General features: G+C 34.8%; 2 protein-coding genes across 4 annotated transcripts in view; one reads left to right on the top strand and one right to left on the bottom strand.

The window, feature by feature from the left end:
- Window positions 1-11,284, top strand: part of b4galt3 (UDP-Gal:betaGlcNAc beta 1,4- galactosyltransferase, polypeptide 3) — a 29,265-nt gene extending 17,981 nt beyond the window's left edge. Inside the window, exons 6-9 of one of the 3 annotated variants that reach the window (XM_009296773.5) lie at window positions 1,030-1,152; window positions 1,375-1,389; window positions 4,209-4,313; window positions 7,067-11,284. In XM_009296773.5, the coding sequence (XP_009295048.1) occupies window positions 1,030-1,152; window positions 1,375-1,389; window positions 4,209-4,313; window positions 7,067-7,382 (559 nt within the window). In that variant the 3' untranslated portion in view covers window positions 7,383-11,284. Of the gene's footprint in view, window positions 1-1,029; window positions 1,162-1,374; window positions 1,390-4,208; window positions 4,314-7,066 lie in introns of all 3 variants that reach the window. The other 2 variants (XR_012398461.1, XM_685164.10) reach the window with 2 other exon arrangements.
- Window positions 10,801-15,350, bottom strand: cfap126 (cilia and flagella associated protein 126). Its single transcript, NM_001045418.1, is given in 5 exon segments — window positions 10,801-11,916; window positions 13,716-13,913; window positions 13,998-14,075; window positions 15,134-15,196; window positions 15,288-15,350. Coding segments are annotated over 5 exon segments (642 nt in total). The 5' UTR covers window positions 15,315-15,350; the 3' UTR covers window positions 10,801-11,640.
- Between the last annotated feature and the right edge of the window lie 210 nt (window positions 15,351-15,560).

Here is a 15,560-nt window from a genome sequence, read left to right as displayed (position 1 = left end):
AACCCTTGGGAACAACTGTGGTCGGAACCAAATTTTACAGGTCTGTGTTCTCTGAACTCCTATCAAGCGGTGGACGCCGAACTGCATCATAGCTCATTACCATAAAGTTGACTTGATTTCAACTCTCCTCGACGCCCATACCGGTGAATACGTGGCGCGCTGCTCCTCGCTGCTTAACGCCGCCGGCTCTCATTGAAAATTAATGACTTCCGGCTACTTTGACGCTCTCGCTGCTTTCGGTGTGAACGTACGGTCAGAGTTCATCAAGATTCTTTGGATTCATTTTCAATGCCTTCTCCATCTTAGCCCAGACATGCTCAATAATGTTCATTCTGGTGACTGGGCTGGCCAATCCTGGAGCACCTTAACCTTTTTTTCTTTAAGGAACTTTAATGTGGAGGCTGAAGTATGAGAAAAAGCGCTCTCCTGCTGAAGAATTTGCCCTCTTTTGTTGTTTGTAATGTATTGGGCAGGACAATTATCTTGACACCTCAGGCTGTTGATGGCACCATCCACTTTGCAGATCTCTCGCACACCCCCATACTGAATGTAACCCCAAACCATGATTTCCTTAACTTGACTGATTTCTATGAGAATCTTGGGTCCAACAGGCCTTCTACTGTATTTGCTATGATTGCGATGCAGTTTAACAGATGATTCATCGGAATAATCTACTTTCTGCCACTTTTCCAAATGTTCAACTAGAAGTCAAGTATTTATTTGTTGATCTTACAACTGGGATTGACGACAAGACTTTTGTCAGGTAGTGTACATTGTAATTACTATTATAAACTGTAATAAAATAGCATTACGCTATCCTGAAAATTATTCCAACCCAAGCTTCATCAGAATTATCGTTTACTCTATAAGAGTACCTCCCTTCTCATCTAGCCGTCCAGATTACTGTAATGCAGAGGTGCAGAGCTGCATTAAATTGCAGGAGAACTGTGATACTTCAGATGGTATGATTGATGAAGGCTAGTAGAGAGAGACAGATGACCTTATTCCTCTGCTCTGAATCCACCTCAGGCTCCCATACTCCCAATACTTCGGAGGGGTTTCTGCTGTAACCCCGCAGCAGTACCTCAAAATGAACGGCTTTCCGAACCAGTACTGGGGCTGGGGAGGCGAGGACGATGACATCGCTGCTCGGTGAGGATAGCTGAATTTTTTTATTATATTTTTTATAATGCCTCTGCAGTGGTGTAGATCAAAATAACTTGTTTGACTACACCAGAAATGGCGTCATGTTAAGCATTTGTGTTGCACACGTCTTTCATGTCTTCATCATCATTTTTTAGTTCACATTTGCATTGCTGTCTTGTCATTCTTCTCATTTTGGCTGCATACGTCTGTCCTCCATGCCCCTCATAGCCCCAGGAGGGACCAGTAAGTACACGCATCAGTCACCAGTTTGGATTCAAGGCTTCCAGCTATTTAGATGTCAGTATTGCTTTGGTGATTATATTGCTTTTTGATTTAATTATAAAGAGTCAATAGTCATTTTATTTTGGTGGCTATGAGAAATGTGCTGTAGAGGATTAAAAGTTGGCAAAGCCTTGAAACCAGTAAAGTGTAGTGGATTAGTGATGTTGTTGAGGATTGGAAACACTTTTTTTTTTTTTGTAGTGGTTAGTTCTACCTTGAAGGGATAGTTTGATCAAAAATTAAAATTTGCTGCTGATTAACTCGCGCTAAGGTAATAAAAGGGTACTTGATGATACATAAATTGCTAATTAAACAGTTAAAATCAGTTTGATGGTAAAGTAACAAATGTATACAGTCAAAAAAATGACTCAAGCTCCTGATGATGTGCATTGGGGATTTATAAAGCAAAACGATTTTGGAAATTGTACAGATCAATTGTTTTGCTATACTCATTGTGTCCGTGGGCTCTTAAAAAGTCTTAAATTCCCTGCAATTTTGTCTTGTAGAGCTTAAATCATTTTAAACCGGTCTAAATTTTCCTTTGTCCTTTTCCTTGGTGCATGTAAAGACACCAAATCGATCAAACAAACATCTTATCACCAACAATACATTTAAATTTTAACAAAACTTTACTCATAACTAATGTTACAGTGCATTGTATATACATTTGATTTATTTAACTTTTTATAAGATATGTTGAAAAATGGGGCAAGTACATTTATTTTTTTGCTGGACCATTAAATAAATCCTTAGCGTTTTGAAATTTCATTCTTGATGGTCATAATGTCTTAAAGTCTTAAAATTGACTTTGCAAAACATGCATAAACCCTTTATACTGGAAAAACAATCTTTGTTCCAATTTATTACTATTATTATATTATATCTTTAAAGAAGAAAAGTCACCTACATCTTTGATACCCTAATGGTGAGACGATGAGCTACAAATGTGACCACCAAACCAGTCATTTGGGTCAATTTTTGGAAAGTGGGATTCATACATCTTCTAAAAGCTTTTCATTGAAGTTTGGTTTGTTAGGATATAACAATGATTGGCTGACTTACAAATATTAGAAATCTGAAATCGAATGGTTTAAGAAATCAAAATGTTCAGAAAAATCACCTTTAAAGTTGTCTGTAGTCTCTTATCAATGAATATTACAGTAATCAACAATTTTTCAAAATTGTGCATTTTTTTAAACATGTTTTTACAGTTCCAAAAATGCATCTCTGTCAGTCCTTTTTGTCAAGTATAATTATAATCTAACTTCTATTTTATCCACATCACAACTAAGGAAAAAAAACGTATTTTCTGGTGGATTAAAAATAGCTGGCTTAGTTTAAAGTAAAATTAAACTTCTTTTTGAGTATATCACACACTGTGTCTGTGAGTAAGAGAGCAGGCACTGGGCTGCATCAGCTCATTTTATATTCATTACTATTCCAAATATGGTCAATAAGGACCTTCCGATTCAAGGAGTAAATCCTCTATTTACAAGTAAGCATTTCTAACAGTTTCTAGAGAAATTTGTAACTTACTTAAGCCTCATACCTACTTTGTAGAAATCAGAGAACAATTTACTTTTTAAATCAGTGCACTATATAGCACCTTTAAGTACAACAAACGGTAAGTTGTAAATGTGCACTATATGTTTGATTCACAGTCAAATCAGTCATTTATTGGCAAATCAAACATGAGATATGTATTTGATTCTCTAAATTATTTGTAATTTAATCTCTTGGTTGAGAATCAAAGGACTACACTGGTCAAACTAAGTCAGAATTGAAATGACACTTTGTAAGTACTGCAACATTGTCAAAAAAATGCTTTAGTGTACAGTAGTATTCAGTCCTCATCAGTAGATGAATACATGTACCTGTCTTGAACCATAAATAAGTGGGTCGCAGTAAGGTTCTGAATGTAAAAAATGCATTCATTTTCTTCAAGGGGGTTTGATTTTAACATTAACTTACAATGCTGTAATTATGCTGTGAGGAACATTACAGTATAATCAGAGTTGCGGTGGGCATACAGTATTCTGTATATTGTAACTGAAATCTACAGACATAAATTCTGATGTTATGTGATGTTTTCTTTACATTGGACTGGAAAAAAATATTTAATTCACATTGCAGCTAGTAAGCTAGGTTTGTCTTAACCAAGACAAAATTTTCAAAGTGAATGGAAAAACATACTTTCTATTTAAGCCAATAACACCGATAAACCCCAGTTTAATATGCATACATGATTTGATTCACCATGCATGGTTTTTTTAGTCTGGTTCCACATTAATTATTTTTAGTGTAGACAAATAATCCAGACGCAGGGTTTATATGTTTTAGGGAAACTGACGTTGCTTATTTGAGAACAGTTTGAAGGGCACATCAGCTCATGGTGATGTGAAAACCTGACTGTGGCATAATTAACCGTCACTGTGTTCAGATGACTCAGATGGCTGAACCTGAGGCAAGAACCCAAAGTTTTAAGTATTTTAAAGCTGGATTAGACACTTTTCAACCTCATTTGAACCTTTTGGGGATTTAAAATTCTGGTTAGAATCTTTTTTCTATATAAAATCCTCAACGACAGTAGTTTTTAGTAGTTTAGTAAAATCACATCCATCTGGCCCACCTTGCAGACTCTGCTGGGAATGGTTTTCCTGCTGTGCTTTGTGCCTCTTTGTCTTTTGTCTCTGTCTGTTTGGTAATTTATAGCATCCTTCTTCTAGATGTGTTTTCTTATTTATCTCTTTTTGTATTTGGCCTGTGGTTTTTGTCTTCAGAGTTCGTCTCTCGGGGATGAAGATAATGCGTCCTCCTTTGGCCATTGGTCATTATAAGATGATCAAACATAAAGGCGATCAGGGTAATGAGCAAAACCCCAGAAGGTAATTTATATTCTATTCTATTCTATTCTATTCTATTCTATTCTATTCTATTATATTATATTATATTATATTATATTATATTATATTATATTATAAAGTGTTAATTTAATGTTAATGGTGCTTTTGTAGTTAATATTAATAGTACTCCAGTCAAATGAATGTCAAATCGAAATTGCATAAAAAATAAAAGTTTTTATTTACGTGTGTGTGTGTGTGTGTGTGTGTGTGTGTGTGTGTGTGTGTGTGTGTGTGTGTGTGTGTGTGTGTGTGTGTGTGTGTGTGTGTGTGTGTGTGTGTGTGTGTGTGTGTGTGTGTGTGTGTGTGTGTGTGTGTGTGTGTGTGTGTGTGTGTACTGTGCATATTTTAATATGCTTTAAAAAAACGTTTGTTTTTGGTGTATAACTTTTAGATCTCTATTGTTTTTTCAGTCACAAAAAATTATTTTCTAGTTTTAGTTAACAATAATGACAAAGTACATTAAATATTTAGTAGGTTTTAGTAATAGTTTGTTTATATTTCTATTGTGTGTGCATGCATGTGTATATGTATGACTCATTCCAGAATTGCGGCTACATTTCAAGCACTTTCTCATTTTTCCTTAAACTGAAATGAGATAAAGTTTATAGTTTACAGTATTCAGAATCATCATATTATAGTTTTCAAAATGTGAATAAGAAATTCACTGAAATATCACAATAACAGAGCTGAGAAACAATAACTCCATTGGAGTATCCTAAATATTTTGCACAAATTAATGAGAGAAGAATAATGACTCACAGATTTTCCTGCCAGAAGAAGTTACATCACTTGGAGCAAGTTACATGCGATTTCTATCAGTGGTTTAAAGATAATACTTTTTTTTAATTACAGATAGTTTACTACAGTGTAATTACAGACACACAGTTATTAATTATCTTACAAGAATTACTAATTTTACAGAAAATATGTTTCTTGCAAATTATTATTAATAATTCATCATTACATTTTTCTTAATTATTTAACTTGGTAAACGCACAAAAAGATGAAAATGATTAATTATTTTAGAATAACTGGAGCTGATAGATTTAGGAGGCAGAGACTGTCAAAAGTAGATATAAAGGGAGTGTTTAAAATAGGGTGTCACAACATTGGAAAATTTGACATTGCAGTGTATTGTTTTTCTGCTATAAATATTTCAATATTTCACCAGGTGGCTTAAATAGCTATTTGGTTAGAATTCAGGTACAGAAATCGAATAATTAAATGTAAAATATCACTGCATAGTCTTCTTTGTGTAAATGTATATTTTTTTAATTTACAGATTTTACTTTTATTTATTTTATTTTTTTTGTGCCCGAGTGCTTTAATCTCTGCTGGTATGCTCATACAGTCATATGCCTTAAAAACCTGCAAAAAAATGATCAACTTTTGCTCCATTGTTATGGTAAAAAATCTTCAACTGCGACTCCCGGGGTCTGTTCTTCATATATGGATTACTCAATTAGCTGCATTTGGTTATTGACATTTTGACACAATCCAGGATCGTTTAGTTTTTTAAAACTCATTTGTTGTCATAGCAACAGTTCTGGTAGCTCAAACCTGCTCGGGAGCAGCAGCTTATTTCATATAAACAGGATTAGATTGCATTATTACAAGCAAAGGTAATCTTGAAGGTATGTACTGAATGCTGATACTTTCTTACAGTAGTAGTTATATACAATTGGGGAAAATATTAAAATAGTTTAGAAAAATTAATTAAATAAAATTATGCAATCTGCACTCCGAAATAAAAGTACAAAGACTGATTTGATGCTTCGAAAAAAGTTGCAGACACACTTGCAGAATACTTTTTTTAATGCAAAATTAATTTATAGAGCCTGTTACTCTCACACTAAGACACTTGAATAGGCCTAGGTTACTATAGTAAATAAAATGTGCTCTAAAAGTGAATAAATTGCTAAATGCTCTTGACACATAAAAGTGTAAAGCCTGCAGTCCACAACAAAGGTGGAAAGTTATTGTTTATCATTTTTATCAAAATGTTTGCTACGAATTTTATGTAATTTTGCTCACATGGATTTTATTCTGATTTGTGAACTTGTTTGAAAAACCAAATTAGCCCGAGATCAGTTACTAGGAATAAAAGATCCAGGATGTTTTGAATCCTGGCTTTCAGAATTCTCTACCCCTTTACATTTAGAGAGACTAAGACACAATCCTTCTGATAACATTGCTGGCTTCGAAGCCACCTGGAAACCCTTTTTTAACTATTTGTCAAATGTCTAGGATAACAGTTTTAAGGTATAACCCTGTCATCGTCTGCAAGATCACCGTATTTCATATTGTGTGTGTGTGTGTGCGCGTGTGCGTGCGTGCGTGCTTGTAACATTGTTGACCCATGTATAATCTTGGAGGAAATTATGTAATAATGGTTTTAAAATGCTTTAATAAAATGAAAATATAATATTTAAAAAAAAATTAGCAATAATAATCAAATTATCTAAGATTATTTAAGCGAAGTATGAAGAAGGGACCCCTGGTCAATATATAATTCCAATCAACATTGCAGATCCTGCAATGTCACTACTGTGAATACACACGATATTGATGCTAAAACGATATATTGTGCAGCCCTAGTTTAACATATCTTCAAGAAAAACTGTCCTTAAATGCACCTACAAACCTTATTTTTAGAGAGAATGATTTGATTTCGAGGTAAATATTATGGAGTCTGTTCATTAAATCAGTTCTGTTTTCTGAAATCATTCTCATAGGTTTGACTTGCTGAAGCGCACAAGGCTGAACTGGCGCTCAGATGGCCTCAACTCACTAACTTATGAGCTCCTGTCCAAAAAGCTTGAGCCACTCTACACCAATCTATCAGTCAACATCGGAGACGATCCACACCATCCACCTGGAAAGACTCCACCTCGGAGGGTGGATCCTCCACTCACATCACCCAATAAGACGAAGACAGAAAAGGTGGGCGTGGTCATTGCTAATGCCACAAAAGTCGAGCCCGCCCTCTTGAAAGCCAGTAATGACAGTTCAAATATTGTTCAAAAAGCTTCTTTGAACCAAGCAGGATGATGGTGATAAGTAAGTTTCCACCGTGTGAGTTAATGGGTAAGTTGTTTTATATCGTAAAGCATTGCTAAGAGACAATTGAGTCCATTCCACTGAACGCCGACTGAAACTGTTCAGCCACTTCTGAATGTTGTTCAGCTGCTGATATGGTGACATTTGCACAAGTCTCAGATCATTTGCTGAAGATCTGGTTTTGCTGTAGGAGTCGTATCAGAGTTGTAAACGCTCTGGAAAGTGACCTGTGCAAGTCCTGTGTGTTTTGGAGCCGACCTGCTGCCAGCTGCTGCTCTTCACCCCACTGTGTGGGTCTGTTTTCTGTGCCTTTTCTTGCCCTTGAACCAGTCTCTTATCAACATGCCATGACTCAGTCGAAAGTGTTATTACTACACACCACTGTTATTAATACTAGAGTCGAATGCTCATTCCACGTTTGTCTATTTTTTTCTCTTCTTTTGATATCAAATCAGCACACACTGCTTTGTGATCCTGTGCTTGAGCAGACGTGCATCACTGTGGTCTATTTTTAGTTTTACTGTACAATCTTAGAAAGGTGTGATCTTTGATAGTGAGCACTGGTTTATTTTCTCTTCTAACAGCTAAGATACCTATTAATAGTTTAATGATAAAGTGTAAAAGAGTTTATTTTAAGGTATTGTGTGGTGCCTTTGTTGGGTTGCATTTTGGTTGTAGACAATCATCGGGAAACGTATATAAAATGGGAAAGTATTTATTTGTAATCATTATATAAATAACTATATTATTTGAGTTCATGAATGTTTCTGTTAATGGGATAGTTCAGACTTAAGTAAAACCGAGGGTAAATTATTAAATTTACTCTCAGGTCTGACAAGATGCTGATTTTTTTTTTCTTTAGGAGAACATTAAATATATTTAGCTAAAGCTATAGTCCTTTGTGATTCATATTAGGGCTGCACAATATATCGTTTCAGCATTGGTATCGCAATGTGCGCATTAGCAATAGTCACATAGCAAAGAAATGCAATGTCCAGTCTGAATTAAACCTGACCAGGAGCCACAAAATTGTATTTAATCACTGTATGTATGGGAAATTTATATGATTTATGCAAAAAAAATCTTACTTAGAATTTTTGTCTCGTTTCTAGTTCATTCATTCATTCATTTTCTTGTTGGCTTAGTCCCTTTATTAATCCGGGGTCGCCACAGCGGAATGAACCGCCAACTTATCCGGCAAGTTTTTAGGCAGCGGATGCCCTTCCAGCCGCAACCCATCTCTGGGAAAGATTCTAGTTCAAATATCTACATTTAAAAGAGAAAACAATAACATTTCACTGACCCTAATGGCAGATAATTTTCTTAAAAAATAAAAATAAAATTAAAAAAAAACTCTTAATTTTCACCTATTTCTTTTGACTGAGAACTAAACAATATTTTTACTTGGTCTAAGATTTTTTTATTTTTTTAACCATAAATGAGACAAAGTAAGAAAAACATTTTTATTTTTTTTGTGTTGTATGATTTAATTTTCTGAATAATGTTAGATTCCCTAGAAAACTGTCAAATAGTGCTATTCAAGTTCATCGCAATATTTATTGCAGAAAAATTAAATATTGCAATATCAGATATTTCATTATGGTGCAGCCCTAATTCATACAATCCAAGTCTGTGGGAGCGATTTGAGAGTTCAAAAAACCTATAGCATCAGAGCAAAATTACCCATGGCTCCTGAATGAAACAGTTGGTCTAATTAACAAGCTTAAAGTTTTAACCTAAAAAGGCCTGTTCATGCCAAGCATGATAGTTTAACAAATATATTTGTTTACACAGACAACCAATAACAATTCGTTTATTTTTAGTTTATGCTTTTTTTACATTACCCCTTGTAACCAGCAGATGTCCTCAGTGAGCAACTAGCGCATGTGACCATTGAATTCAGCTCGTGTAATCAAAAAGGTTTTTTTTATCAAAAGTTTTTTTTTTTAATGCAATAATAACAGCAAAAAAATTCTTTCCTTAGCATTTTAAAGGGGACAACACAAAGACTTTGAAACTAGCACTGGATATTTGAGGTACTTTGATATTTTACTTTAATTTGACAGTAAGGCTTCCATAAATTCCATACATTTTGTTCATTCTTTTTATGTTATAACCAATTGTTTCCAAGACAGTCATTAACTTAATTAATCTTTGAAAAGAAGGCTTAAAATTAAGCATTGCTTCTCCCCAATGCCAGCGCTTTTTACAGCGGACAACTTTTTTCCTGTTATTGTGGCCTGATGTTTTTTGTTCAGTATAATTTTTTGAAAGTTGTCTTTATCATTATCATGCTTGGTGCAAATGGGCCTTAATAGCACATTCACGGCAGTCAGGATCGTGGGCATCATAAATATTTTTAATGTTCTACCTAAGAAAAAAGTCAAGCAAGTCTTGCTTCATACAGAGGTTGTGTTTAGCAGTAAATGAAGGTTTTTGCATGAACTATCCACTTCCAATGGAATTGATGGTTTTAAATAAAAGTGACTTTAGCATAAGACGCTAGTTGATGTTAAGAATTTATAAACTTTAAACAGGTTATGGATACTTTTATGGTTAGTTATATAGCAAGAATAGTTTTTTATTTTTTATTTTTTTGGTAGTCGAAGGTATTGGTTGTATCACCATCATAGCACTTTTTCATTATAGAATAAACTGTGTTCTGTATTAAATGCAATCCTAGCATATAAGCTACATTTGAGGAATAAAGATATCAGCTGCAGACACACATTCTATTTACACAATTTCAGCAGATTCACTGACACCTTTTAGGACATTCAATCAAATCATTTGCTGTAAATGAAAGTCTGAAGGTGCTCATTGAGAATTCACCCCATCCTCTGACATGGTGCATATCTCGTTTTATGTGCAACATATTTCAAAGACTATATTAAAATTTTTATACTCCGTTCTTAACGTTGCAGAATAAGAAGAAAAAAATGCTGTTTTTCATGCCTTTTATTAAAACTACAAAAAGTTTTAACTTTTTGTAAATATTCGACATGCATGTGGCAGGTAAATATATTTCATCTTAGTATTTTGCAAGACCCTTGTATACCATAAATATGTATGATATATTTAATATAGTACATAATTTTCTATCAGATATTTCGCATTAGTGTTCAACTGATTAAGGCTATTAATATTTAGCTTAAAACACCATTACTTCTTATATAGACAGTTTAGATGTGACCAACCTTTAAGATTTTGAGGATTGTTTGAAATTTTTTTTTTTGTCATGTCATTTTGGTAAAACAGTTTGTTGATTTGAATGTGTATTAATTTGGCTATGATGACTGTTTGTTCTGTGTTTACAACAGAGCTTCAGAAACTCTGCATTTCTGAGTTAAACTAGCGTTTGCCACAGATATTAAAATTGATCTTTTAATTAAAGCTGTTGACAACATTGTGGCATGACCATACAGCTGTTTATTGTGCATTTATCACAAGAGAGAGAAAAATGCGTTGCTATTTTTGACTTTTGTTCAGAGGGAAAAAAAACGTAAACTCTGTCATCGATTACTTCATGTCATTCTGAATCTGTGTGACTAATATCCTTTAGCTGAACCAAAATGTTGATATCTGAAACAATCTGAGCATTTGATTTAATTAATTAAATGGACACAATCCTCATAATATTTTACTGTATGTTCCAGAGAAAATGGAAGAGGTTTGCAATGACATGATTGTAAGTAAATGGTGACAGAGTTTTCATTTTTATGTGGACCATCACATCCACAATCTTTCAGTGTCTGCTCCCAAAATCAATCATTTGCTTCCAAGCACCAAAAGCATAAACCGACGACTAGTGAATCAAGCTGATGTTGTGTTATAGGGGCTTACAGGTGTGTCTGTTCATTACTGAGCAAATAAAGAAAATTATTTCAAATCTATGCCGTTTTTATCATTTAAAAAAAAGAATATGATTCAATTCAGATTTTATGTGTGATTTTTCTAGTAATACTTGACCCTGCATTTCATTCATTGACAGCATTTAATTCAAGCTGATCCCAATACAAAAGCCATTTAGTTAAAACTAATCAGCTTTAGCTTCAATGAAACAATTCAGTTAATGTGTTCTGACACACGTTATGCACAATCTGGGAGCACAGTTCTAAATCAACGGAAATGCGAGAATAATATCTGGGGAAGCAAAAGTGTTTTTCAAAGAAGTGTTGCACTTGCGTAATGCCATTTCATGGAAGAACTTTTATAACTGCCCATGCAGGGGATCTGATTATAATTGGTGTTATTTTTCTTGAGATGCTGGTCTGCTGTTGTGGGTTGGTGGTCTGAATTCAGCTTGGTTTTGCTGAGTGGCTGGTCTGGATGGAGCCTGTTGGCTGCGTTGACTTGCTGGTCTAGACTGGTTTATATTAAGGTTTTCTGGGATAGGCTGGGCCTGCTGGCTTGCTGGTCTTGACTGGTCCTGGATATGCTGTGATTTAGGCTTCTCTGGTTGATTTTCATCTGGGTCAATGTATATTTTTGACTGTTCAGCAGGCTGATCCACATTTATGTTTTCCTGTGAGAATATTGATTGGTTAGTATCATTAAAAATTTTTTTACACTTTTTTTTTTTTTTTTGCAACACTATGTTATACACTCACTGGCCACTTTAGTAGGTACAATTGCAGGGTTCGCAAAATCTGGTACCATGAAGTCCCGGGGCTATTGTTTTTTTCAATTGGGCTACCAATGTCTATCTACACCATGCCCAGCGAAAAGCAGTAGCCCCGGGACTTCGGGCTACCAGATTTTTCGAGCCCTGAACTGTTGAACTGCTTGGTTAGATGCAATGCCTATTCAGCCAATTACTTAGCAGCAACTCAGGATGATCTGCTTCAAACTGAGCATCAGTATGGGGAAGAAAAGCAAGGGGTTAGATAAGGGGGACAACCAAAATATGTATTGATGGTTGGGAAAGATAAATAAAGGCCAAAAAGATCTTTTTTTTCTAAACTATTGTTCCAATCCCCAAGTTTATTTTTCAGAACACAGGATAGGATATTTTACAATAAGAGCATTATCCTCCATAGACAGCTATAAACACAAAACATTCAAAGTTCAGAAAAAGAATCATAAACGTTGTCGGCCACTTCTCAATTCAGTGGTTCAATTGTAATCATATAAGCTCCAAGAACACTTTTGTGCGGCAAAAAAATTTTAAAAACTACTTTGTTTACCAATGTACACTCCTCCGCTACCTCAGAATGAGCTTACTATGTGTAGTACAACATATTGCCATTAGAGTCAGAAGAAGTACATGCAAATGTCACAACCTGATGACTCGATAAGGAAGATAAGTCAGGCAAACGTAATGTAATTTTATAGGGGTTTTTGGCTCACAAAAGTGTTCATGGAGTTTCGTATACTACAGTTGAGCCATTGAAGTTGCATGTTTTGATTGTTTTTTTTTTTTCTGGACTTTGAATGTTTCTGGTCTGTTGCTGTCTGGAGGATGAGGAAGCTCTCAGATTCAATTTGTGTTCTGAAAATGAAGAGAAGGTGTCGGGATAAGAAGGACATAAGGGTTAGTAATCAATAACCGAATTTTATATTTTGGGTGAACTAACACTTTTAAGTGACTTTTTAACGTATAGGTGTCCCACAAGCCGGTCTGAGTATTTCTTAAAGTTCTGATCAACTGTCATATTCATGCACAAACATCTCTAAAATTGACAGAATGGTCTGAAAAGGAGAAAATATTGAGTGATCAGAAGTTAAGTAGGTGAATATGCCTTGTTGATGCCAGAGGTCAGAGAAGAGTGACCAGACTGGTTCAGTTAATAGAAAGACAACAGAACCTGAAGTGGCCGCTTGTTACAACCAAGGTTGGTAAAGGAGCTTATCTGAATTCACAACAAGTCAAACCTTGAACCAGATGAACAGCAGAAGAGCAGTGATGTGTGATGTGATGCTCCTGTCAGCTAAAAACAGCAAACCGAGGCTACAACTCTTAGTCTCACCAATACTGGTCAAGAGAAGATTAGAAGCCTGGTCTGATCGGTCTTGATTTCTGCTACAGCATAGATGATCGGTTTGGTTTCTATTGGTATGATGGTGTTGACAATTTTCTTTACCAACTAAGTATTGTCTAAATGCCACAGCTTACCTTCCAGTGGGATAATATGACATATCACAAAAGTCAAACCGTCTCAAACTGGTATAAACAAGACCATGCGCTTGTTACTGTACATTCAAATAGCCTGCACATCTCGATTCAATAGAGTATTTTTGACATGTGGTTAAGAAGGAGATTCACATTATGTGTACCTAACAAAAGTGGCCGGTGAGTGAAAGCTGGAGATATTAAATACCCACCACATCATGAGAGTTTCTGTTCATAGCCTGACTGTCACCAGGGCCCTCGTGAGCCTGCTTTGTTGTGATTTTCATCTGTCCCCAGGTCATGAGACGGTCCTGGCCCACTTGTGAGCGAGCAGTGGGGTTCATGGAAACAGGAGGAATACGACGTGGTAAATCCCATGTGCCTTGGAATGCTGGCCACGCACTTCGATGCTAATAAAAAAATAGCAATGTAAAAGTTTTAAGCATGGTAATTGTTTAAATTTCATTCAGCTTAAGCAAATGTTTAAAACAAACCTTTGTTCTTACACCTGGTAGAAGGTGACCACGGTCTGTGGCTATGAATGTAGTGTAGCCTTCTGCTGCTGATGGTCTCTTTAAAATGAAAAGAAAGTAAATAGACCAAGCACAAGTACTTGTAATATGAATATTTTTAATGTTTATTTTAAGTTTGTTAACAGTAGCATGAGGGTCAAAGACAAGTAATTTTCAAGCATCTTGACAATATAAGTGTAATACATACCCACCATCCATCAGATTAAAACTGTTTAACATTTAATGTAATCACTTATTCGTTTATATACTGGTCAGAACAAATCTTCAGTATCAGGGTTCATACACATTTTTACTACTAAAATTCCACGACTTTTCCATGATTTTTTCCAAGACTTTCAAGTAAATTTTCATGACCTAATGTTTCATGCAATGTCTACATATGCGTTGTTAAAAAAAAAACATGTTAAAATTTACAACAGCATGTCATAAAACACGCAACACTATTTGGTTTCAGCTTATATTTAAATCTATGTAAAACTGATTTAGATAATGCTAACGCCGCACCAATAATGTGAGAGTATGTGATTGGCCAAGGACAGAAAAGTAGAAACAACTAACCTATATGCAAGTATACAGATATGTTTTCTATGACTTTTAAAAAAATTGTTTTTTTCTGAATTTCCAAAACTTATCTAGGCCTGGAAAATTGCATGTCAAAATTCCATGACTTTTCCAGGTTTTCCATGACTGTATGAACCCTGCAGTATGTAACGTTAGGCTAAATATCTCTGGTATAGTATGGCACTATTATATTTATTTTACTTGTATGTCTAGTAGTAACAAACACTAGTAGTCTAGTAGCAGACACTTTACTTGCTTTTAATATGCTTTGTACGTAAAATCATTATTGTAAATTTAATTGGATTTTAATACCGAAATGAGACTTGATCCATCATTTACCACAAACAACTGTAAATAGTAAAATATTTAACGTTAGTTATGAAATTAAAAAAAAAACAGTAACGTTAACGTTACATTTATAATTTAAGACGGTAACGAGATTTTGTAGACATTTTCATGAATAATTAATGTTAATTTAACGTTGATTCTAGATTAAATGCTTTTAACGTTACAATGAGATTGGCTGCGTTAAATACCTCTTTGAATTGCTTTGGGATGGTCCAGTTCTGGAGCTTTTGCGACTTAAAAGCGCTTTCATACTGCAAAAAACACCATAAAGTTAAATATAAGTAAATATAACTTAACCGTATAAATGCAATATAATAAGTAGAAAAACGAGAGTTTCAGCACCTGGTTTGCAGAGTAACTTGTCGACATGTTTCCTCACGGCTGTGTTGGCAGTGGTCTCCTAGCAACCTTTCAAAATATCAAGGGTAAAAATACAGTTTTATCTCAGGAGATAGGAGTTTACTCACTCTTAAAAGTTATTTGGCGGTTTAAAAAACGCCGTACGTAATAGAATATTTTTAAATAATCTCTTTTACAGCTGAAGAAAACATTTTCTACTTGATAAATTATTTGCCATTCTTTCGTCGTCCACGTATATCTTCTTCCCAGACAACG

The sequence above is a fragment of the Danio rerio genome, chromosome 23, assembly GCF_049306965.1.
Source record: "Danio rerio strain Tuebingen ecotype United States chromosome 23, GRCz12tu, whole genome shotgun sequence".
NCBI lineage: Eukaryota > Metazoa > Chordata > Actinopteri > Cypriniformes > Danionidae > Danio > Danio rerio.
The sequence above is the reverse complement of the archived record's forward strand: the minus strand, read 5'-3'. Positions and strand labels throughout refer to the sequence as shown.